The sequence below is a fragment of the Typopeltis vanoorti genome, chromosome 21, assembly GCF_054136105.1.
Source record: "Typopeltis vanoorti isolate ZY-2024b chromosome 21, IOZ_Tvanoo_1.0, whole genome shotgun sequence".
NCBI lineage: Eukaryota > Metazoa > Arthropoda > Arachnida > Uropygi > Thelyphonidae > Typopeltis > Typopeltis vanoorti.
Window position 1 is genome coordinate 88356968 of NC_143569.1, and position 26469 is coordinate 88383436.

Here is a 26469-nt window from a genome sequence, read left to right on the forward strand (position 1 = left end):
GAGTGATTAAGATGATAGCAGGTCTTTGGAATGAACAATATGAGAACAGGTTGAAGATTTGTGGGTTGAAGAAACTGGTTGATAGGCGGAAAAGGGGAGATATGATTGAGAAATTGAAATTGCTAAAAGGATTCTATAGGATTGATTCAGAGGATATTTTTGAAATCAGGACTGGTGGTGGGAGAACTAAGGGACACCTATGGAAGCTGGGCAAGAGTGTGGTTAGCAGGGTGTTAGAGCTGGGTTTTTACTTTTAGAGTGGTAAATGAGTGGAATAAGCTGCCAGAGTCTGTTGTGGGTGCTATGACAGTAAGTGAGTTCAAGGCAAGGTATGATAGATACTGTGAGAATGTCGAATAGTTGTGTGGACATGATGTTTAGGGACTCCCTGGAGTAGCATGAAATAATAATAATAATAATAAAACTCGTGGCAAAGGTGGTATAATGTCCAGAGAATTTTAATAATAAGGTATAACACTTTTTGGCAACTGGATATGGAAATATGACTTCTCCATTATTTCCACCTTAGTATCAACACCTCTGGGTCTGGCTCCCACTGATGAGACCTCAATAAACGTCGAAACCGGTCGGGATAGTGACCCTTCCCTTAATGCATAGCATTATACATGTCCACAAGATATGCTTTGCATTATGGGATACTAAGGCAAGTGATGAGAAGTTATACCACCTTTGCCACGAGTTGCCCCAGTCCTGAAAATACTTCAGGTGCAAACTTTGTTTGCTTACAGTTGGATAAAGGATTAAACCAAATATATAATTGGTAGGATAGTCAAGTGAAAAAACTTCCATCAACATGAGCCAAAGTTTCTATACTCTGACAGCTTGCTCTGCAGTTCTTGTCATCACTTCTTCCACAAGTTGTATGAGCTTGAGTTGGCAAAGCATTAATTCTTATCCTAATTAAATATATATATATATATATATATATATATTCAAAACCAGGCAAGAAGCAAGTTCCATCCTTTATCCATTGATGCTGAGAGGGAATGTGCAATGAATAAAAATACAAAAAAGTAAAAAAAAAAAAAAAAAAAAAAAGTATATAAAAATAGAAAAAAAATCCTTAGTCCACTTACAGTACTAATATACTATACTATACATTTACAACCTTTTGTTGGTGGGAGTCATATTAAAACAGACACACACTATGTTGACAAAAGTATTTGGACACCTAGTTGTGGTCAAAAAAATGTGTTTTAATTACATTTCTAGTACCAAGTAAGACTACCTTTGCTTGAATGAGAGCAACTAACCTTCAGGCATGCTTTCAACCAATTTGTGATGCATCACAACAGGAATATTCTTTCATTCCTCACGCAAAACTACCCCATTGCTGATGATGGCTGCTGTGGTCTGCAATGAATTTGGTGATCTAATTTGTCCCAAAGATCTTTGATGGAGTTGAGGTTTAGACTCTCAGCCAACCAGTCTCGGACATGCAATGCAGTATGGCATAAAGCACAGTAATGCTTAAACATGCAAGGGTTACTGTCAAAGTAGTTCCACAGCATCAGAAGGATGAAGTCATCCAGGATATCCAGATTGTCATCAGATGTCATGGTTTTGGGCACATCCACCAATGGACCAAGCCGAATCTAACTGAAACAACCCCATACCATTACTGAGCTTCCACCAAACCTAACAGTTGGAACAATGTAGTCCTATCAGAAGTGTTCCCTAGGTATTCTCCAGATCCAAACATGACCACCAGAGTAAAATATTTGGAAGCATGATTCGTCATTCCACACCAATTATCTATGGTCCAAGAACAGTGTGAAAGACACCAATCTGAATGTTGTTTGACAATGAAGGGAGTGAGGTGTCAGTTGTTCGCAGAAGCTCTACCATGGTAACCTAAGGCATGCAACTCTGGACAGTTCTAGTGCTGACAGATGTCCCCGAAACATTTTTCCAGGTTGATTGTGAGGTCCACCACTGATGATGTGTGGGATGCTCTAACATTCTGAGACAGACCTCACTAATCTCAGTCAGTAGCCTCCCATGAGGTTTTCTTACTGCAGTAGCACCATCAACTTTCCATCTATGAATAAGCAACAGTGGATTTCAGTATATTGAGATGGACAGCAATGTCATGGACAGAAAGACCACTAATGCGACACCAACTACCATCCTATGTTAGAAGTCTGTCAGTTCAGCTGAACGTGGCATCTTGACATCGAGTATAGTGCAATAGATGCAGCACATCCCACCTTTTATTATCAGACTTATGCAGATACTCCCTGAATATCTGCATGGGATAGGATCCGAAATTTACACGACATGTTATTGTGTCCAAATATTTTTGTCAACATAGCACATGTAACAACTGGATATCATCTCTGCTCTGTAAGCAATAAGTTGTTGGTTCAGATCCCAGTTGTGAGCAAAACTCTTTTATTATTAGTATTATATCTAGACCCTCCATGGAGTAAAAAATGCTCATTCCAGGAGGCCACTGTTGCAGACTACAACAGACACCATACTTTGTCTAGAAAATATTCAATACTGAAGTATTCACCACACACCCTGGTAACACATTCTTACTTATTCACCACTCAGCATGTAAAAAAAACCTCCTTTTCATTTACTTATTCAGATGACTCTTATACAGTTTCCAGGGATGAACACTCATTTTCCCATCATATTACCCTATGTAGCTTTGCTACATCTATTTGATAGGCAATAACTCTTGTTGCCTGTATGCCATCCTACTAAACAGAAGCAAGAAGCGGTTTGAAATCTTTGGACTAGAGCAATATTCCAATTTACTTCTTCACCCACCAATTATAGATTATAAACTATTCATGGGTAGGACTGACATATAAAAAATAATAATTGCATGTATAGATAATCGTGATCTTTAAGGTGAAAGTAGCTACAATTTTGCACATTCTCTATATTTTCTTTAGAAAATGTACAAAACAGTGATTTTCCCAGTCTTTCATTGTAATTATTTTGTTATTGAATTCTTAAAAATGCAGTGAAATGGTAAGTGTTTGGCTTTCCCTGCTTTTTTTTTTTTTTTGATGAAAAAACTTATGCAGTCAATTCTCATCATAGCAAACATTATTATAATGCATCTGAAAAGTCTATAGTCAATGCTCTAAACTCAAAATGCTATGCTACATGAAATTCAATAGCAATCTATCCACTATAACAAAACCTGTTCCTGTATCTCCACAAGTTTGATATATTAAGTAAACTACACATACTGGCCACTGAATTAGAAACTTTTATTTAATACAGTGTTGGACTCTGTCATCCCAAATTACAGCACATATATGGCTCGACATAGATTTCACAAGGTGTTGGATTACATCTATGTCTACTACATACCAGGCATTCATCAGATACTCCTTGAACTTGCTCAGATTTGACAGAAGAGAACTTTGCTTCCTGATCTGTTTTTTTAACATGTCCCATACATCCTCAATGAAGTTCAGATCACCTGAGAAGATGGTAGAAGTCACTGTCATGCTTGCTGAATCACCACTGAACAATTTTTATGTGATCAACAGTAGCATTGTCACCCATGAAACAACTGTCACCTGCTGGATAAAATAGTCAACATTGCAGGATGAACTTGATTGGCAACAAAGTTCAGATATTCCTTGAAGGACATCAGACCTTCCAGCAATATCAAAGGACCTGTTCCATGCCAAAAGACATGCCCCACACTATTACACAACCTCCAGAACCATGAGGTGTAATTACAAGGCAAGCTGGGTTTACTGTTTCATGGGGCTCCTGCCAAATTCTCTGCCTACCGTCAGAACAGGAGAAGGTACAGTGACTTGGAGCACATAGTTCCCCCCCCCCCCCCATCTTTCCCTTCATCTTCCTATCCTTACAGAAAATTCTATATCCTACCGTTTCAAGTCTTGAAATGGTAGGATATAGAAACACCAAACTGCTACATAGATCCTTATATAAACATGAGCGTTTATATAAAGAAAGTGCTGAAGCCTTATGTCATGTACCCAATCTTAACCGTAATGATTGTCTCACTATCCCAAAGGTCTGGGAAATTATTATCCTCAATTGTATAAAATAAATTTATTAGATATATTTTAATTTAATTTACAGCTGAATATTTTTAGTCCTCAAACATGCTACTGTATGCATAGAGGGATTCCGATGTAAGCATGCACACTAACTGTTTCCTTTGAATGCATTCCTAGTATTGTTTGTAATAACTGTACTGATGATGTCTTAAGATACTTAAGACGAAATATCTATATATTATTAAAATTTAATTACTGTGGTATAAGTGTGAATTTTTAGTTATGAATACTTCAGATTTCACTATATAATAAAATTTTCTACATTGTTTCTTTTTAACATAAAATTTCTACATAGTTTCAGCTAATGGTGGTTATTCTCCTTGTATATATGGTTGGCCTATGGAATTTTTTTTCCAAGAAGGCTTCAAATTACTGTCTTTTTTTTCCCCTTTTTTTTTGAAAACTGAAGAAGTAAAAAAAGGATTGCCTTGATGTTTCTTAAACAATATAGAACTTATAAATAAGAAGTCTGATCCTGTAATCACTTTTTTTAGTTGTATTCCTTCATGATCATCATGTTTTATCTCCTTGATCTTGTGTTCCGATTCACTTTTTTGCAACAAGTGACACTCTGACCACACACTGCTTCATTATTAGATTCATTCTACCATCATTTTTTTTATCTCCACTGTTACTGGAGATAAAAAATAATTCCAATTAAAGCAGTCATTGTTTTTCATGTAATTACTGTTTTTAAATGCGGCCTACGTCCAGTTTATGAATCCCAAACAAGTTATTTCTTCCAATATTTGTACAAAATCCATTTTGAAGAGAAGAATTCCTCTCTTTTTCAAAATCAAGTAATTGGCTTTCAGCAGTCAGAACATATAACATACTATCTGATGGTCAAAAAAAGTGTACTTTGTAAAAATGAGTACTCGTGTGTGATGTACCAAATGTGTTGATGAATAAATATTTACAAAAATAAAGAGAGTTAATTAGCCAGAATAAGATAGAGGCCAAATGAGTTTATATTCAGAGAAATGATTAATATTTTGATATTTCATCCAGTGGTTACATTTACTTTTCATTTTAACAAAAATTTAAGAAATTAACTTTTAGTCATGATGATCTGATAGTAAAGTGATACATCATGATGTAGAAAATATAATGAAGCTTGGTGTAGGATGACAGTTTTCTAATAAGAAAACATGGATTTTCTATTATGAATTTTTTTTTAATATAAATAAGTATGAGTAATGAATGTAGGACTTACTTGGGTGGTTTTTCCACAGTACGATATGTGTTGAAATACGAAAGTTGTTGCTGAACTCCAACTAAAGAGTTTGCAAATTTTCGGTCAGACAGAGCTAATATAGTTTGCTCAATCCATTTGATTAAGTCTGATGTTAGAGTTTCATATTCATGAATCATCTTATCATTTTCCATTGCTTGTCCAACAACCTAGATAATGAATGTAAAACACATCAATAAAATATGGCATGGTACATAATAATAATAATAATAAAATTATAAATATTCTTTATGTTTTTTTAATTTTATTTTATATAAGCAATCCCCACCTCCTCCAAGTTTTTGACAACCCTACAGTCAGTCATTGTGTAATAATATTTACACAATTCAAAAGTGTTCTTAACCGCTGTAAGGGTTTTGGGTTCAAAGCAAGGATTTCAGTAAATCCTTAAATTCTGGATAAAGTAGAGGAGATATCATAACATTACTTTAAATTGCCCAGGTTTTTTTAATACTAAAGTAAGAGACTGAAATAGAGAACTGCAATATTACATACTATATATTATTAATAAAAAATTACTAGATATGTACATAATTTTAAAAATTTTACAAATCTATTTAAAGGAGTTGATGATACTTTTTTTAAAAAAAATGTTTCATACCTAAATTGGACACAAAATTGCTCAAATGAAGAATTTTAGATAACAAAAAAATTTTATTATCTGCCTTATTTCCACAAATCTGCAATTCAAGAGTACTTCCCTCCCCAAAGACTAATATAAGGTCTTTCAAAATATTCAAAAATGCTTGTCAAAATTAATTCTGATTTTTTATTCTTACTTCAAGCAATACTGAATTAAGATATTCTGGAGTCATGGTGTAAGACGTTATATCTGTTCAGAAAAAATATTTTAAAAGTTTAAAGTAAGATACTTTAGTATCATACAGCTGTTAACAAAAATAATTCTTCTACTTTTTTGATGAGAATGTATCACTGTCCAGTTTTGTTTGAGAAATCAATGTTCAAAGACAAAGTTCATCATCCAACATATTTTTTTAATAAATTTTTACTACAATGGTAAGATTTAAATTTTTTTTTTTTTTTTTTTGGAAATATCTCAGAGAAACATTTTTCAATTATTGATAAAATCATTTTTCTGAGTCATCATCATTATTAGTCTCAAAAGAGTTATTTTCTTTAAAAATAAAGTTTTTTCATGTGAAAGTTAAATGCAAAAGAGCTGATCCATACAGCATCTTCTGCTTCTTTATCCCCAGAGACATTCCCCAACGATCATACATACTCATTCATTAAAATGTCACATTTCAGTGAATCTGTGGTTAAATTTCATTTCTTTCACAAAATCCTACCAGCTAGAGCAAGCTGGCTTTATGCCAAGGATGACAGTTTTCTAATAAGAAAACAATAAAATGGAATTTGATTGTTTTGAATTTTTTTTAATATAAATATGTATGAGTAATGAATGTAGGACTTACTTGAGCAGTTTTTTTGAAATGATCGATGGTCATGTGAATGCTTTTCTAACCTAACCTAAGCAACATGAGCATAGTGAAAGTTAAGAAGAATGAATATGGTACAAATGAAGCAGATATAGCAAATATGTGCAATAATTTTATTATTGCAGATATTTTGGCCAGAAATTAATGGGCCATCATCAGTGCATCAGTATAATTACAAGGTTAAGCTGAAACAAAGAATGTTAATAATATTTACAGAGCTGGGCCATGTATTAGAATGCCACCATATGGTGGCTACAAAATCGACTAAGATTAGAATTCAAGCCAAAACTAAAATTAGAATTATTTGAAATCTAAAAATTAACAAAATTTAGATAAATAAAATGTTTGAGTAACACAGCATTGTATTTAAAATTATTATTATTATTCAGGCCTCCATTGAGTCAAAAGACTCATCATGGAAGGTCCTTCCAAGGAAACATAAAGTCTACCATACCACTCCTTAACCTTAAACTCATTGACCGTTCTCGCTCTCACAACTCTAACAGGCAATGCATTCCATGGTTCGACCACCCTCCATGCAAAGAAACCACTCCAACCTCTTGCTCACAGTTTCCTTTCGTAACTTCCAGGGATGCACCTTGTCAAATTTCCTTCACGATGTTCAACCAAGCGAAAGAACTCCCAAGTGCCAACCCTGTAACCACCTCTCAACAGTTTAAAAGTCTCAATCATATCATCTCTCCTTCTATCCACCAAACTCTGCAGTCCACATTCCCTCAGTCGATCCTCATAACTAACATTATACAGTCCTGAAACCATCTTTGTTATCTGCCTTTGTACCCTTTCCACAGTTAATTTATCCCCTTCAAATCCTGGGGACCAAATCTGTGAACAATAGTCTAAGTGCGGTCTGATCAGAGTCTTATACAATGGAATGATAACACTTTTATCTCTGCTGGTCAGTGTCCTTCTCATTATTGCAGATATCCTCTGTGTTACCTTCACCACCTTTGCAATATGTCCCCCTAAATTTCAGGTTTCTATCAATCATCAACCCCAGATCTCGTCTCCCCTAATTCCTACAGTATAGCTCCTCTAAAAGAGTATGCAGCATCCCATCGATGTGTCTCAAACCTCAAGACCTTACATTTTGCTGCATTAAACTGACACCCCCATTGATTTGCCCATCTGTCTAGCTTATTCAAATCCTCTTGCAGGGCTACCACATCTGCACAATTACTAATAACCCTACCCAGCTTCGCATCATCCACAAACAACAGAATATCCCTTGCAATCCACTGACAATGTCATTGATATAAAGGTTAAACAGTATAGGTCCCAGAACTGAGCCCTGTGGGACCCCACTTGTAACCCTCTGCCGACTTGAAACTGCCCCACAATACACAACTCTCTGATGCCTATCGGACAGCCAATCTTGAATCCAGTTGACCAACCTGACATCCAGACCCATGTGCTGCAACTTAAATATCAGCTTATCATGTGCCACCCTGTCAAATGCCTTTGCTAAATCCAAGAAAATAGCAGTATAAGCCTTTCCATCATCTACTGCTCTTGTAACTTTATAATAAAAGGTGAGCATATTACTAAAACAAGAGCGCCCCTTCACAAATCCATGTTGACTCTCACAGATAACATTACCCTCATCTGCCCAATGCTGTATATGGTTCCTCACTAATTTCTCCAAGATCTTAATAACTACTGATGACACACAAACTAGCCTATAATCAGACACTTCCAGTCTGCTACCACTCTTATGCAATAGCACTATCTTACCTTCCTTCCTTCCATTCCCTGGGCACCTTTCCCGTAGCCAGACTTTCATGGAAAAGCCAGGTCAATGGAGCTGTCAGTTCTTGAGCACATTCTCTCAAAACTCGTGGTGAAATACCATCCAGGGCCACAGCTTTATTGACATCCAGAGTACTCAGAATCTGGAACACACTCTCCTCCTGCACTTCTAAACCTCAAACCTGCTCTATCCCTCTAGTGTTAAAATTTACTCCTCCAGGATGAAATACTCTAATAAAGTGTTCATTGAACAATTCCACTATGTCCTCTGCATCAGTCACTCTATTCCCGTTTTTATCCCACAATGTCAATCTTCCACAATCATTTCTCCTTATACTGGCCACATAGCTAAAAAAATTCCCCAGGATTTTCTTTGGATCTTAGGGCCAATCTCTTTTCATATTCCAGTTTCGGCTTCATTACCATACTAGTCACTCTCCTGGCCTGTGACTTATATTCTTCATGCATCTGCTCTTTACCTGTCTCCTTATATCTCTTCCATAGCCTCTTTTTCACATGTAGTTCCTGTTTAATATTGTTTGTCAATAAAAATAAAAAAAAGTACGGCAGGGGAAAAAGTCCACTACTGCCTACCATTCTCATTTATGAAAATGAGACTCTTCCAAATCTTGTAAATAGATAGGCAGTCATTCTGATTTAAGTTTAAGTAGTGTAGAAGTGTTTCAACACTCTCGAAATAATTGCTCAAACCTAAAATAGCACCAATGTAAAAAGTAAGTACTGGACCAGACGAAGTTGTGGTTAGTTCCACTCCATGCTAGCAAGGCCATATTTATCAGGTTTATTGTTGCTGATATCAGATCATTATTATTATTATTACTTGGAAAAGGAGTCCAAGGACTCATCAAGGGAGGGCACTCTACTCTACAACTATCTATCTCCACCACTTAATCCACTAACTACAAATGAATGCCACTCCTATCATCTACACAGAGCGCCATCTATTTCCCATAACTAGTATTTTTTGTTTGTAAATTGCATGCGTTCTTATGGGTGATTTGCCTGTATGCAAGATGAATAACCACTGTCTCCAGGAGGGAAAACCCTGCTATCTCCATATTAGATTGGATAACTTACCCTCAATTGAAAAGCCCATATAAAGATTCCTCTCATCACGATAAGTACCGAATGAAGTTCTTTTCCAATTGAAGGGCATACAGTTATCCTTCCAATTGTGCTACAGAGGCACTTAAAAAATTTGATCAACCATCCTGTTTGTCAAAAGTATAAGTGGAGGCACTCACACTGAACCTGGTAAACACCAGGGAGGAAGAGGGGGGGAGGGAGCTGTTTCTTTCGTGGATGGGAACCAGGAGGAGATTTTATTGATATGGAAGAATGCAGGGACTAAACTCTATCTTTTCAGGATCTTGCAATCAATTCCGAGATGCCTGCAATGTATGGGATAAGATTATTCTTTATTTTTGTAAGTACACGTATCTTATAAACTTGTCATGATTGTATTATGATTCCTTGTATGCATAATCTCATTTCATTTAATCCACTTTCCTTGTTAATCCCTGTACATCCTTGAAATCTAACTGCTGACTTGTACTATATAAGATCATCTTTAAGCAATATAGTTTTCATGTTTTGAATGGTATAACAGTATGCTTTTAAGGATCTATAAAGTTAAACCTAAATACCTGTTACCTCACATAATTTCTCAATTAATTACTTTAAATACTGAAATTTTTTATGCAAGAAATCTAAAAACTGTACTTATAAAAAAGTACATATTGCTTATAATGAGCTCTGCAAAAATAGAAAGATAAGCAGATTATTGTTTGTTATCTCTGCAATTAAAGGCAATTTTTTTAGAGAAGGGTATAAGTGTATTGTAAGTAGCATTCAGAAAGTAAGTTTGGTAAATGGTACAGCTACATGGTACTAAAGCATGGGTGATGGATAGCAGCAAAGAGAAAGAGATAAGCACAAGAGAAGACACAAACAAGAGCATAGCAATTCCATGATTGTATTATGATTCTTTGATCAGAGGTGTGTTTGATGAGAGTATGATGTAACCATGTTTTCCTGGAACAAAGATTATGGATGTTGGCAATGCTATTAAAATACAAAAGTGAAAACTGAAAGAGTTGAAACAAACAACAAAAAGTTGACAAATTTGACAGAAGTTTGCTTTCATCCTTATTTTACCTAAGCATGAGCAAAAAAGTTTGCTTGTATATAGAGAACAGCTGACTTCACAATACAAATTTTCATTTTATCTTATGATGCACACAGTCACTCCATCAAGTTTGAATAATGTTGCATTAAGGTGAGAATTAATGATGTGAACAATCCGCTGAAATATCTGCAATCATGGTTTGAAAAACTATCCAAGTTCAACAAAATTCTACTGTTCTATGAACATCATGAGTGAGTGATCTGAAAAAGGTCTCCCATATTTAGAGATTATTCCAGGATAGGTAGTCACTATCCTGGAATAATCACTGGTAAACAAATACACCATCAAACTTTATTTCTCATCAGTGGTAGACAGGAACTTGTATACTCTGAAGTAAGTACCCTTGGATGACTTTTATTCCAATCACATCAGTGAGAAAGATGTAATATTAAAGCTATGGAAATACTGAGAGTCATGTTTCCCTATTCAAAGAACAAAATGTGGTGCATTACCACATTATTAAAATACCCTGAGCTAGATAGGATTGCAAGTTTTTTATTGGGAAGATAAGTAAATTATACATTACAAGAAAATATGTTCTTGTTCTCCCAAGCCGAAAAAGTTTCATGTAAAATATTTTCAGATAAAGATGAGAACAGGAATATAATTTCATGACAAGTTAATTTATTTTTCTTTCCAGAAATAAAATCACTGCTACAGAAAGAGTTGGCAGTTTAGCCAGGTACAAATAACTTGAAAATTAACAAATACAGAATGACAGAGAGTACATAGCACCTAGTGAGAGACCACCAACCCTGCTTAATGGAGGCCTGAAGTGACTTGAAAAAGGTCTATGATTGGTCTCTATGCAGGAGTTCCAGATTATCTAGTCTTGGATAATCTATCCAAGCCTAATCAGTACTAATGTACCATATGGTTTACCTTTCATGGTTTGAATTCACATTAAAATAAATAAATAAATAAATAAACATATGAAATATGTTTATTTATTTATTTAAAAGAGAAAAAGACCAGTGAGAGTGTGTCAAGATTCTGTTACATAGGAATAAAATGAAAAGGATAGTGATTACAAATGAATCACTGCATTATATAGAAAGATCTGTATAACGATAACAATAATAATAATGTAAAAAATTTTAAGCATAATCTTTCTATGAACATTTTAAATTCTCTCATGAACTGTCACTGAAATATTCACTTCTATGTGCAGATTATTAAATACAAGTGCACATTTAAATGAAATATGCACTTTTAAATTTAGACAAACTTTTGGTTTTGCTTATGTTTTTACTTTAATTTCATTTTTCATAAATTAAAACTAACCTTTCCAATTCTCCTTCCTTGAACAGTCTCAGCTTTCATTTTTGAAAAGTAATGGTAATATGTGACAACATAAGTAATGATGGATTTTTCATCTGGAGTGTCCACATATACATCTGAGAATGTAAAAAAATATAAAAGCAATTAGTTATTAATTATTAAAGAAAAATTAAAACAATACAGTTAACTGACTTTCACAATAGCAAACTTCATTATAACAAACTACTAGAAATTCTCAACCAGGGCTCCATAGTATAATGTTATTCTAAAGGAATTATTGCAAACAATCCATTATAATAAACAATTCTGTGGAGCTTACAAGTTTGCTATAGTAAGACCGTATAGCTATCTTATTAATTAAAATGAATGATAACACCACATTTTTAACTGAAAAAAAAAATTATGTAAAATAGGGTAGAATTTTTTTTAAAAAAAAAAAACCAGTAAAATGTTTAAACATTAAAATTAAAAAAAACATTAAAATGTTTAAACATTAAAATTAAAAAAAAAAATAACTGTTTAAACAGTTAGAATATTTATTTTGTAACAAAACACCATTACTGATCACAACATCAAAAAGCAAATAGTGCTGAGGACAATAAAAAATATGCATACTGGGAAACAAAAATTGCAAAATAAAAAAATAAAAAAATCTTACCCAGTTGTTAACAAAATATGGTCTCCAAATCAACCATGGGATCTCTTCAGATCACAAGATTCACTGGAGGTCAACCAAAGTACTACATAAAATCACATTTAAATAGGGAATGTTCAAAATGTCCAATATTAATTGGATGTTTCCAACTTGTGTCTAAAACATGAGCAATATATACTGAATGTCCAAATATTCTCAAACATGAGAACAGCTAAAAATATACATGGAAGGATGGATGGAAGGAAGGAAAGCAGGAAGGAAGGAAAAAGAGAGAATGGGAACCATACAAAAATATAAAGCAAGCCTGTCAAACACATGCCATGTAAGCTCCATGTTCAAAAATGTATTGAGTAATCCAGTGTAATTTTCATATATTATTAGATTTCTTTTGTATATAATTTGTAATTTATTTTATATATTTAATAAATATAATGAAAAAAATACACAAATCAGTTTTATAATTTTTGTTTCTTTCCTTCTAGACTGATGATGATGATGGGACCCAAATCATGCAATTTAAGTAGAATCAATCATTTTTTTTTCTAGTTTGAGATGTTTAAACTAAGGAGAGCACCTATGTACTTAAATTTGGTTGCTTGAAAGATATTAATATCTGAATGAATAGGGGGAAAAAAAAAGAAAGGTAAATGCAGCCTGGAAACAGTATCTGTCGAACATGATATAGCCTTTCTGCAGATATTTATTTAGTAATTCATTATAGTAAACCACAGTTAACAATGACAAGATTTTTTTTTTTCACCAAATGCATATGTCAAAATACCATTGAATACTAGATTATTATAACTGCCATGTATTTAACATTGCAAAAAATTTCAAAAACATAACTCAAATGAAACATAACTCAACAGTTGCAACATGTGTAATACACTCTATCACTACATCACAGATAGGAAATGAGTTAACCGTCACAGAATTGAATTCTGCTAAAACAGAAAAGGTATGACAGTTAGTTTTGTTTGATTTTCCATCATTATATCAGTGATATAGTACATGATTGCCCGTGTGAAAAAAAAAAAGTTGATATCATGGAGAAATGGCTACTCCCATACAAGTTGTTTTTGGTTTTCTACTTGAGCAGTGGGAAGAGAGGGAGAGAGGTGGAGACAGTTGCATCAGTGGCAGTGAATGTCTGGAAAAGCATGTGGAAGGTCTTTCTTCTGGTGTTTGAGAGGGAGAGATTGCTGTTGTTTATTCGGCACTACCTCACTACTCCATTTATGTTCCCACATAGTGAACAGGACACTAGCTTTGACATAGTTTTATATATGTGTACATGTATATTTTATCAGAGGTCAAGTTAATGGTCAACAGTTGACAATAATTAATAACACTTTGGTATAATGATGTGAATTATAACATAGCATGTTTCTTTATGTGTGATGATGATCATCACTGCAGGAAAAGGAAAGTCACTAGTACAGTGCCTCAGGGGTCTGTTTTGGAGCCATTACTGTTTAACTTGTATATTAACGATATAGGTGATGATTTGGATGGAGATATTCAGTTGTTTGCAGATGATGCAAAGTTGGGATGAACCATGAAGGGTAGTGAAGATTGTGGCCTTACAAGAAGACTTGAATAAATTGAGTGATTGGGCACAGAAATGGGGATGTGAGTTCAATGTTGCAAAATCTAAGGTTTTAAAATTTGGAAAACAAAGATGGGATGCAGAATTTATGCTTGGTGAGGATATATTGAGGAAGAAGTAAGATATCTGGGGGTGATAGTGGATAAGGATCTGAAATTTAGGGGACACACAGACAAAATTGTGAAGACAACAAAGGCTTCTGGGAATGATGCAGAGGACACTGATGTGTAGAAGTAGGGAGATTCTTGTTCCGTTGTATAAGGCTTTGATTAGGCCACACATGGACTATTATGCCCAGATTTGGTCACCTGGTTTTCAGAAGGATGAAGAGATGGAAAGGGTCCAAAGGTGATTGACTAAGGTAGTATCTGAACTCTGGAGTGAGAGTATCAGGAAAGATTGAGAAGATGTAATTTGCGGAGTCTGGTGGACAGGAGGAACAGGAGAGATATGATAGCGACCTACAAGTTGGTAAGGGGATCACTGCTGGAGAGATTCTACACAAAATAGTGGGAGATTGGGGGAGAACCAGAGGTCATCCTGCGTATTTTCAGGGAGCTCCCAAAAGCTAAGTATAATTTTGAATGAAAATTAGAATATAGGTTAAAATCATAACAAATATTGTCTAATTTTGGTAGCTTGTTGTGTCCGATTTTGTTGTGAATTCCGTTATTTAATTCAGTATTTAACGATACATTTCATAGATTTGAATATGGCGCCAATGCGACATAAGATAATGGCATCCAAAAATACGACGACATTGTTCAAAAACTATAATGTGAGAGAATTTGTCCAATGTGATGTGTGTGTGGAATGTATGCATTCCCGAATGAGGCTGGAGTTTGGATTGAAAGTGATAGTGGTGGGAGAATGTGCAGAAAGTGTAAGCAAAGTGAGGAGTTGAAGTATGTGTCAGGGTGTGAGACAGTTATGGTTGAAGAAAGCCAGAATGAGAGTGAAAATAGTGGCTTGATAGGGAATTGCGATGTACAAGATGGCAATGAGAGCGCTGATCTAAGAAAGAGTGAGAGCAACTATACAGAAAGAGAAAATGGTTTGAATGATAAAAAAAATGAGGAATTATTTGTAGGAAGTGAGATCGCTAGGTTGCGCGCAGTGATACAAAATGCGCAGTGGCAATTAGAGCACCTGCAAAACTCTTTCCAGAGTGATTCGGCTAACATAAATAAACAGCGTAAGAGTGGGAGAGTTTCTGAAATGAAGGAAAGAGTGTTGTATGGTGACTCGTTATTAAGAGGAGTGATAGATGGGAGTGTAACTAAATCGTACTTACCAGGTGCGAAATTTAAGGATGTAAGTGAGAGTATTAGAGTGCAAAAACAGAGGGTGAAAGAATTAATAATTGTGGTGGATACGAATGAATTGAAAGGTGATAAATTTTTTATGAGAGAGGACTTGAAAGTATTGTTAAAGGTAGCGAAAGAAAAGAGTGACAGAGTTAAAATGGTGAGTCTGTTGCCGCGGTATGACAGAGAGGAGTTTAGAAGTAGGGCCACAATCGCAAATGACATTATGCACAGGTTATGCAGACGGTGTGGTGCAGAATTCGTGGACGTGTGGAATGAGTTCGATGGGCGAAAGGACTTATACAAGATGGATGGCCTGCATTTGAATGGACTTGGTGTGCGGAGACTGGAAAAAGTGTTGCTGAATAAAGTGAAAATGGATGTGCAGAACCAGGGAAACTAGAACTATCAAGGGGGGGAGAGTGGATATGCAAACTTCAGTGAGACAGTTGAGTGTAAAAATGTATATAATGTACCTGAGCCAGCACTAAGGACAAAAAATGGGAATGGGACATTTAGAATAACGCATCAAGATAGGGGGGTGGGACAAAGGGATCACTGCATTTCATGTATACTAATGCCAGGTGTAATAGGAACAAGAAAGAAGAATTTTTGGTCTTGATTGGCTCTTCCTGGCTACAGGTTATTGGCATTAATGAAACATGGCTGACGGAAGATGTATTGTGTTCAGGAGGGACAGAGAGAATAAAATGGGGGGAGGGGTGTTATTGATGATAGCTGATGAACTGCAGCCAAGGAGAATTGAAGTTGTATTGCAGGATAGTGAAAGGAGCTCATTTGAGGCTATTTGGTGTGAGATTGAGACTGGCAGAATAAAATATACAGTTGGGTGCTGTTATAGACCAGGTGATGGAATAGATGGTGGAGATAGTATGCATAAACAAATTGATGGAATGAGTGGAAGGAGGGTAATTATTATGGGGGATTTCAACTGTTTGATCCTACTTGTTCTTAATCTATACTTTGGATCCGACATGATTACAATTACGATGTTCTTAACTAATTGATAAGTTGTGAGTTGATTTCTATTTCAAATATAGAGAAAATTTATATTTAAAGACTGTGCCACTCTATATCTGAATTAGTTCAAGAATTGAAGAAAAATCAACCTTCAACTATTTCTCCTTAAAATATATACTGGCCGAGTATATTTGACTTACTTAATTTACTCGCTTTGGTTCGAATATTTTATGAATGGTGCAGTAAAAGAGATTCAGGCAAAATACAACTTTAGATAAACAAAAACAAACATTTAATTTTAAAATCACAAATTTTACACTTAAGTTTAAATCAGTAATTAAGATATCACAAACATTTTAACTCCTCAGGTAAATTCAATCATTCAACTCATACAATGGTAAATCTGTTGTCTCTATAATACAGTCTTCTCACAGTTCCTTAAGTTCCAAATACAACAATAATTGCAGTAATACCTCTTCACAAACAAACACTTTTAAATATACACTTTAGCTAACTTCCTCAATAGTTACTGTTAATATAAGGAAATTCTAGGATGAAACTCACACACTTCTCTGTATAGAAATATTAATGGTTGGAATAATCTTACCGATATCTTCTATCTTCATCTATTTATACATATACACTTTTTATAACTGTAAACACTTTAAACAGTAAACGGCACTCATTAAAAGAATTCTTCTAAGCAATAACTGAATTAATCATCGGTCACAATGCACATAAACAAACGTTGTTGCATAAAGTACTACTGATCACTCATGAAATAGGGCAACAAAATAATTCCTTAACTTTAGGTTTTATATGCACGGTTGTTCACTCTTCCGGCATTCAATTAATTCTTAGACACTACAATTCTAAACACAGCTATCGGTATACTTCACCTTTATAGCTCTACTATTCTTTAGTAACTTCGTGCTTTGCTTCAAGGTTCTGTGTGTCCTTGAAAGGTCGGCCCTGAAATTAAATCTCAATTCAAGTATTGCTAGTCTATTTAGTAGTCACTCAGCTGTCTTCCGTAGCTATAATTGTTATTCTATACACTTATTAGCTAACCGCCTCTCGACTAGAAGACTTTATTAGCTGCTTGAGTGACTTGCCGACTCCTATTATCGCACTGAGATTTCCCAATGCTCTGATTCCAACCTAATGCCAATCTCTCTCTTATAAATCTCTAATGCTCTCCCTTTTCCAGCATTCCTCGCTTTTTATATTCATTCTTCCCGCCTAAATTGTTCACGTGATTTCTTTCTAAAACTCTTTTCAATAAACCTTCTCATGTGGTGTTCCAAAAACGTGCTCGCTCACTTACATACGTTTCCATGACAACCAAACAAAATATAATAAAATTGAGGTATTGCATAACGCTAAACTTCTATAAACAGGAACAAATAAGAATTTTTACATTTCAATTAATGCGCAGTAAAATTATCAAATACAAATTCTTATAATATTAATATAGTAATGAATAAAATAGCTTAATAATATTTAATACAGTCTTTTCATTATTAATACATATATCTTTGATTAAATAATTAAATATTACACAAAATTAAAGGTAGTTATATGAATACTAAATAATAAACAAGTGATTTACATTAAATAATATTTACAAATGTAGCCTTTGCCATGGTGGATTATGTTGGATTCTGAAGAGAGTATTAAGAATTTAAATTTCTCTTCATTCAGAATCCAACACAACTATGCTAACATTCATTGGAAGGAGGAGAGGACACACGTGAGGAAGGAAATGGATGATTTTATTCAATTATTAAGGGATAACTATCTGAGACAATATGTAATTGAAAATATCAGGGGTGTGAGAGTGCTTGACCTGGTAATAACATCTCACAATTTGACTGTAATGAATATGACCATGTTCCCACCTACTGGTGAGAGTGATCATAAGGTCTTGACCTGGGAGGTGGCTAAAGGTGTGAATTTTTGATTAAGACAGGGTATATGTGGAATTACCGTGCTGGCAAGTTTGACAAGCTTAGGAGATTGCTTGGATCAGTGCCATGGCATGTACAACTGCAAGGGCTGGATGTCAATAGAGCATGGGAAGTGGTCAAGGAGCATTTACAGGAGTTTATGGCTAATTGTATATCTAGGGTCCGAATAGTAAAACAAGTAGGTGTTAAATGGATGAATAACACCATTAAGCTTGAGCTGCAAAAAAAGAAACAACTGTGGAGGGAATTTAAAGAAAGGGGTGACCTGCAGGCACACGAATGGTATAAAGTGCAGGCCAGAAGGGTAACGAGTGTGGTAAAAACAGCAAAAGCCGATTATGAAAGGAAACTAGCTATGCAAGCAAAAGAGAATCCCAAACAGTTCTTTTAATATGCTGCAAGCAAGAAAAAAACTGTACATGGCAAAATGATTTTAAGGAATGACGATGGTAAGGAGGTCACTGAACCAGTCGATATAGTGGAGTTACTGAGCATGCACTTTGCAAAAGTATATCATCCAGGTGGTGACATTGAAAAAATGAAGGAACCATTAGTTTGTACGGGAATTGTGATGAATGAAGTGGAGGTGAATAGTCTATTACAGAACCTTAATGTGAATACATCTGTGGGATTGGATGGTATACTGGCACGGGTCTTGCGTGAAGTGGCTAAGGAATTATCAGTGCCCTTGACCATGTTGATTAATCTGAGTCTCAGGTCTGGTTTAGTCCCGAAGGCGTGGAAAGAGGGGAAAATAGTTTCACTGCATAAAGGAGGATCCAAGAGTATGGTGGCAAATTACCGACCGATCAGCATATCAGGAGTCGTTGTCAAGGTCTTGGAGAAAGTAGTCAAGGGAAAAATACAGGAATGGATTGATGAAAATGAGACACTGTACAGGGGACTGCATGGCTTTGTGAAGGGTAGATCATGCCTCAGTAACTTGCTCAAGTTTTATAACAAGGTGACGGCAGAACTGGATAAGGGAAATGGGTTTACAGTGATACTGCTGGACCTGGCAAAAGCGTTTGACAGGATACCACATGGAATTCTAATCCATAAACTACAACATATGGGAATGGATATAGGGTTGGTGAGGTGGATAGGTGGGTGGTTGATGGAGAGATATCAAAGAGTAGTTTATTCAGGAGTAGAGTCCAAAAGACGGCCTGTGACTAGTGGTGTGCCGCAGGGTTCTGTTCTTGGACCACTGCTGTTTAATCTGTTCATTAACGATATAGGGAAGGATCTAAGTGGAACAGTTTATTTGTTCGCTGATGATGCAAAGTTGGGTAGGGCGATAGTGAATGCAGAAGATGTCAAAGTCTTACAGGATGACTTAGATAGATTGGAGTTCTGAGCTAAGGAGAATGGATGTCAATTTAATGTGACAAAATGTAAGGTTATGCATTTTGGGGTGAAAAGATTAGCAGCAGTATACCACATTGGTGGAACTGTACTCCAAGAGATTGATGAGGCCAGGGACTTGGGAGTGTTGGTGGATAGGGAGATGAAGTTTAGGGGGCACACTGCAAAAGTAGCTAAATCAGCTCATCAACTCACTTGGTTGTTGAAAAATACCTTGACGAGCAGAGACAAGCAAGTTATTGTACTGTTGTACCAAGCCCTGATAAGACCTCATCTTGACTACTGTGCCCAGATTTGGTCACCTTGGTTCCTTCTTAATGGGGAGGAGGTGGAGAGGATCCAGAGGCGAGTTACTAAGATGATAGCAGGTCTATGGAATGAACCATATGAGAACAGGTTGATGATTTGTGGGTTGCAGAAACTAGTTGATAGGTGGAAAAGGGGAGATATGATTGAGACCTTGAAATTGCTAAAAGGATTCTATAGGATTAATTCAGAGGATATTTTTGAGATCAGGACTGGTGGTGGGAGAACTAGGGGACACCTATGGAAGCTGGGCAAGAGTGTGGTTAGCAGGGGTGTTAGAGCTGGGTTCTTTACTTTTAGAGTGGTAAATGAGTGGAATAAGCTGCCAGAGTCTGTTGTGGGTGCTATGACAGTGAGCGAGTTCAAGGAAAGGTATGATAGATACTGTGAGAATGTCGAATAGTTGTGTGGACATGATGTTTAGGGCCTCCCTTGATGAATCTAAGGACTCTCTGGAGTAGCTCGAAATAATAATAATAATAATAATAATAATAATAATAATAATAATAAACTGTATAAAGAGGGTGTGAGTAGGGGAGTGAGAGGCAGGTTTTTTCGTGCAGAGTTGTGAATGATTGGAATGCCTTGCCTGAGAGTGTGGTGTCTGCAAGAAGTTTGAATGCGTTCAAGGCACAGTATGATGAGCTATGTGTGTGATAGAAGGACCTCCCAGATTAGTCGTTGACTCCATGAGGTCTTAGGGCAATAATAATAATAATAATAATAATAATAATATGAAAGTCAAAATGATGAGTAATTAGTTTGGTTGATGTCAAATTAATACTGCAAAACAGTAAACTCAAAAAAAAAAAAGAAAAAAAAGTAGTCTCCATAATTTTGCCATAATAAATCTAAAAGATCAGTAGACCTCTCGAAAATCATACTAGAGCAAAATACTTAAAAATACCTAGTCTATCCATAAATACTGTTATAACTTGAATAGTGCATAAACCTTTAATCTATCAGTAAATCATTTACAGCTTTCAGCACATACAAACCATGTGTATCACATGCATATAGCAGCATTCAATGGTCAAAATGTTCCCATTTTTCCAAAAGTCTGTGAGGTCATATATCGATGGCAGTATGCACATCCAATGGAAACACCAACACTGCTAAAACTAAAAAACCTTAAAACAGATCTTCCACCATCATCACCATCTCTGGCTTTCACTTCCCAGGAACTTACCCAGGCAGTCAACTCATTGAGGACTGGGAAGGTGGCTGAACTCGATAACATCTACCCTGAATTCATTAAGAACTGTCGACCAAAAACTATTAAATGGCTTACTACTATGTACAATAATATCCTGGACTCTGGCATACTTCTATCAATTTTTAAAAGATGTAAAATCATTGCTGTCTTAAAACCAGGCAAGGACCCTACAATTGCTTCCAACTACCGTTCTATTACTTTGTTAAGCATTTGCCAGAAACGTCTTGAAAGAATGCTATACAACAGAATTTCTGCAAGTATACATAACAGAACTCCACAGGAACAGGCTGGGTTCAAACCTGACAGAAGTTGTTGTGATCAAGTACTGGCCTTGACAACCTTTATAGAGAACGGTTATGAAAAACAATTGTAAACAACAGCAGTATTCGTGGACCTCTCTGCTGCCTATGACAAAGTGTGGAGAGAGGGTCTTATCTTAAAATTTCTAGAAACTATCCCATCACCAAAACTAGCCAACCTAATTAATCAAATCCTAGCAGACAGATGAATACAAGTATCTCTCAATGAATCCCAAAGTAAATTCTTGAAGATTAAAAATGGCCTACCTCAGGGGTCAGTTCTTGCCCCATTGCTCTTTAACTTATATATTAGTGATATTCCAGAGACAGCATCACGGAGATTCATGTATGCTGATGATATTGCCATTGCAACTCAACAATCAACATTCCATAAAAGCTGAGAACACTTTAACTGAAGATCTATCTGTATTTGATAAATACTTTAGACGATGGCGATTACAACCTAACCTGAACAAAACTGAAGTAGCATCCTATAATTTAAGTAATATCCAGGTCAATATATCCCAAAAGTTTACTTCAGAAATAAATAAGTGAAATTTAACAATCATCCAAAATACCTAAGAGTTACCTTACAGAAGTTTGACATTTAAATATCATCTAGAAAATATTGCTGGAAAATTAAAAACTTGTAATAATATAATGCATAAACTTGCTGGTACTTCTTGGGGTGCTGATGCCAACACACTACATACTACCACACTGCCTTTGATCTATTCTACAGCAGAGTATTGTGCTCCTGTGTGGCTGAACAGCACACACGCTTCTTTAGTTGATGTCCAGCTGAATCAAACTATGAGGATAATCTCTGGAGCTCTAAGATCTACTCCTGGCTACTGGCTCCCAACTCTCAGTAATATAGCCCCTACCTCACTCTGCAGGACTCAAACCTTAAGCAAACTATGGACAAAAATAATTGGAAACAGTTCCTTACCTATCCACCAAGACATTTCCTTCCATACTTCATAAAGACTTAAATCCAGGCACCCTGCCTGGAAGAGTGCAATACATATAAATGACCAGAACTTCCACCCATGCGAGTCATGGAGAGAGTATTAGTTTCAACATACTTCCAATCTTCAAATATCCATTTCAAATACGACATCTCGTCGGATTTGAAATGGGTATTTGAGATGGCTTTAATCTCCCTAGACATGTATGGCCCGCTTTAAATCAGATCAGAACAGGACATGTAAGCATCTCCTGCATAAATGGAACCGGTCCGATACTCCAAACTGTGAATACGGAAGAGGGATCCAGACTATCAATCACATTGTACTTGAGTGCCTTTATCTACTCATTCTCGGGTTCTAAACAGGAATTTTTTAAACTGACCGCAGAATCCCTGGAGTGGATCCGTGATTTAAGGATTAAGCTCTGACTCCTGATTCTTAATTTTGATGTTTAATCATTTCAGCCAGTGTACCCCTTTTAATATGATTTTTACAATTGTTTTTATGCTGTTTTATGTAATTTGCATATATTATTCTGAGACCTGTACATCATATGCTAAATAAAAATAAAAAACCAACACTGCTATCTCCAAATCCACCTCCAGACCGGCAATGATGTCGTTTCTGGCAGGCTACTCTCCCAAGCTCTGACCACAATTTGAAGTCCAATGGATTCAGATCAAGCCTTCCAGATGGCCAATTTGATGGTGATATGTGGTCAGGCACATTCACCTCCAACCACTGTTGAATATTCCTCACCCTGAGTGCTGTTGGAAGGTCCACTGCCTACCGTGAAACAAGGTGTTGTTCAGGGACCATACCACAGGTTCCAGTATGGTGGTATCTTGATACATTTTGGTGAAGGTTTTGACCCCTTTCTCACAGAAACGCAATCCTCTGATATGTCATTTCCCCTCCCCCACACACCAAGCCATCACTGACTAGTTATGTCCTCTCTGAATACTGGGCTATGCTATCATCCAGGACACATATCCGATCATTTTGGCTGTCAAACACCTCTTCAATGATGAATATCTTCTCATCTGTGAAGAGGATATCTCTGTATCTATAGTTTGTGTAGGAGAAGTGCTGCTATAAGTTGTAGTCTTAGGAAGTGTCCAGTAGAATGATGATAGGCTCTCACTACCAGATCATCAGTTAGGTTCACGTGACCTGGTGGTGAGAGCCTATCAACAAATCATCAATTAGTACACATAATATCATTCTCTGCAAAACATTAATCTCTTATGACATCACTTTGTGTGTTCTCAAAGGCTTACAACAGAGGTATACCTTCACAACACTCACAAGCTGTTGCATCCTAACACAGTGTGGTTGCAATATGCCTCCTGTATCATTATAACAGTTAACAGTCTGATACACAAACATCCCAAGTGTTTTTAACATGTTGAAAATAACAGGTGGCTGCATTCCAACCTTGTGAAATGCTGTTACAGCTACACAGTTCTCATAATCTTCCTACTGCATCCTGTCAGCTAGACAACTCTCTCTCTCTCTCTCTCTCTCTACTGATAAACATGCAAATGTTGGCTGTGCACAGCACCACTAACAGAATCAGACTCTCACAATTCTGTAGGCAGCACAAGGATATTTGGAAGTTGTAACAAGTTGTATTTGTGGCAAGATTGTGTAGATTGAAAGGAAGAGAGAGAGATCACATGGCAGGCAGGAAATGGAATTTATACACCTACTGAGAGATAATTACTTGAGGCAGCATGTGATGGAGGGAACTTGAGGTACAAAGAGTATTAGATCTGGTCATAGAATCAGAAGAGCTATCCAGAATTAAAGTGGCCCCATTGCCTCAGATTGGGGGACATGACTTGGGAGATTGTAAAACATGAGGAATATTTTTTCAAAAAGAGGCTATATGTAGAATTACATAGCAAGTGATTATGAAAGCTTAGGAGGAAGCTCGAAGCTGTGCTATGGCATAAAACCATGCAAGGAAAGGCTGTTAGTAGTGCACAGGAGATAGTTAAGGGGCATCTACAGGAAACTATGTTAAATTGTATACCTAAACATATAGAGAGTTAATCAGAAAGGAGTTGGATGAATGAGTAATATCATTAAGCATGAGCTGCAGAAAAAGAAAGCTAGCTAGACAACACTCTCTCTCTCTCTCTCTCTCTCTACTGATAAACATGTAAATGTTGGCTGAACACAGTGCCACTAATGGAACCAAGCTCAAGCAAGAACCAGGGCAGTGCAAGCGAGGTGTGCAGAAGTTGTAACAGTATTTATGGCAAGACTGTGTATAAAATACTCCTATACAATGAGAGAGGACAAAAAAGAAGTAGTAAGGGATATATATGAAAAAGTTGTGTTTGAAGAGTGCAAACATCTGTTGTTTTTTTCTTCTGTGATTATACGAAAATTTTTATTCAAATTTAGCTTAATTTTTGTATTCAATATAGTCTTCAAATGCATGAATGCTTTGTAGTTACAATATCATTTTAAATAAGGAAATTAAATACCCCAAATACTTGATTTTCCTCTACCAATGGTCTGCCAAGCCTTTATAATAAGTCTGATTTACTCATAAATATTATATAACTGAAGTATTCTACTTTCATGTTATATTATCAAGTGAGCACCACCATGAATACTTACAGTCCACTGTGGGAAATACACACTATGCCTATTATAGTATTCTTTAAATATATTTGTTAACAATCCACTCACTTTGAAGACAATTCATGCCACTCATTCATAGCTTCCAAGCAAAAAATAATAACAACAACTGCAAAATCAAGTTCTTATATTTTCAGCAACACACTCTTACTGATTTTTGACTTTCAATAATACTTTCTCATTATTATAGCATAATTTACTCAATAACATATTCACCAATATATGCTTAACATTTTACTATTTTATTAAATAAATGTTCCATAATATTTTTATTTGTTTAATTCAAGCATTTAATCATAATTAGATGCTTGATTAAATAAGATGTTTTATTAAAATTTTATTAAACAACTTACCCTCAGGATCTAGCAACCTGGTTAAGCCTAGTTTTTGCTCTCCCACATTGAAAGCATTGTTTAAGTTGTAAATTGCATTGGACTTCGATAATTTTTCATACTGAATTAAGTCAGGTCTACAGGAAAAGATACAATATGAACTGTACTCCCTTGATCTTATCACTTATAGATTAAAGCAGATACTTTTAGTGGAAAGAAATATAAAATCTTATCAAAAATAAAATACTGATTTATTATTATTATTACTATACCCTTAATGAAGTAGGCAGACATCATGGCAGGTTCCTTCAACTGACAAGATATTTATTATACTGAATCTTAAAATCCTTAACACACAGGAATATGCATTTACAGCATATTCCTGTAATGTGTTCTATTCACTCACAATTCTCCAAGTAAAAAATCTACTATTGACATCTCTCTTCATCATGCTCTTAAATAACTTCCAGGGATGAGCTATGGTTCTTCCTCTTGCTTTCTACTCTTTTCATAATCCCCTCTGGATTAATCAATTGAAATCCCTTCACTAACTTAAATGCCTTTATCATACCACCTCTTTTCCTCCTATCTGATAAATGCTATAATCCACATTTCTTAAACCTCTCTCTCTCTCTCCATAGTCAACATTTCAGAGGCCTGATACTGTCTTAGTCACTCATCTCTGGACCCTCTCAAATGTTTCCACATAACAAGAAAACCAGGTGATCAAATCAGAGCAC

General features: G+C 35.7%; 1 protein-coding gene across 7 annotated transcripts in view; it reads right to left on the reverse strand.

Moving 5' to 3' along the window:
* LOC150095089 (spectrin beta chain-like) overlaps positions 1-26469 on the reverse strand; it is a 577773-nt gene that overhangs the window by 369651 nt on the left and 181653 nt on the right. For all 7 annotated transcript variants that reach the window (XM_090411296.1, XM_090411299.1, XM_090411298.1 and 4 more), the window contains exons 6-8: positions 25751-25866; positions 12064-12176; positions 5302-5489 (exon numbers count right to left, since the gene is read on the reverse strand). In XM_090411296.1, coding sequence (XP_090267422.1) covers positions 5302-5489; positions 12064-12176; positions 25751-25866 — 417 coding nt within the window. The remainder of the gene's footprint in view (positions 1-5301; positions 5490-12063; positions 12177-25750; positions 25867-26469) is intronic.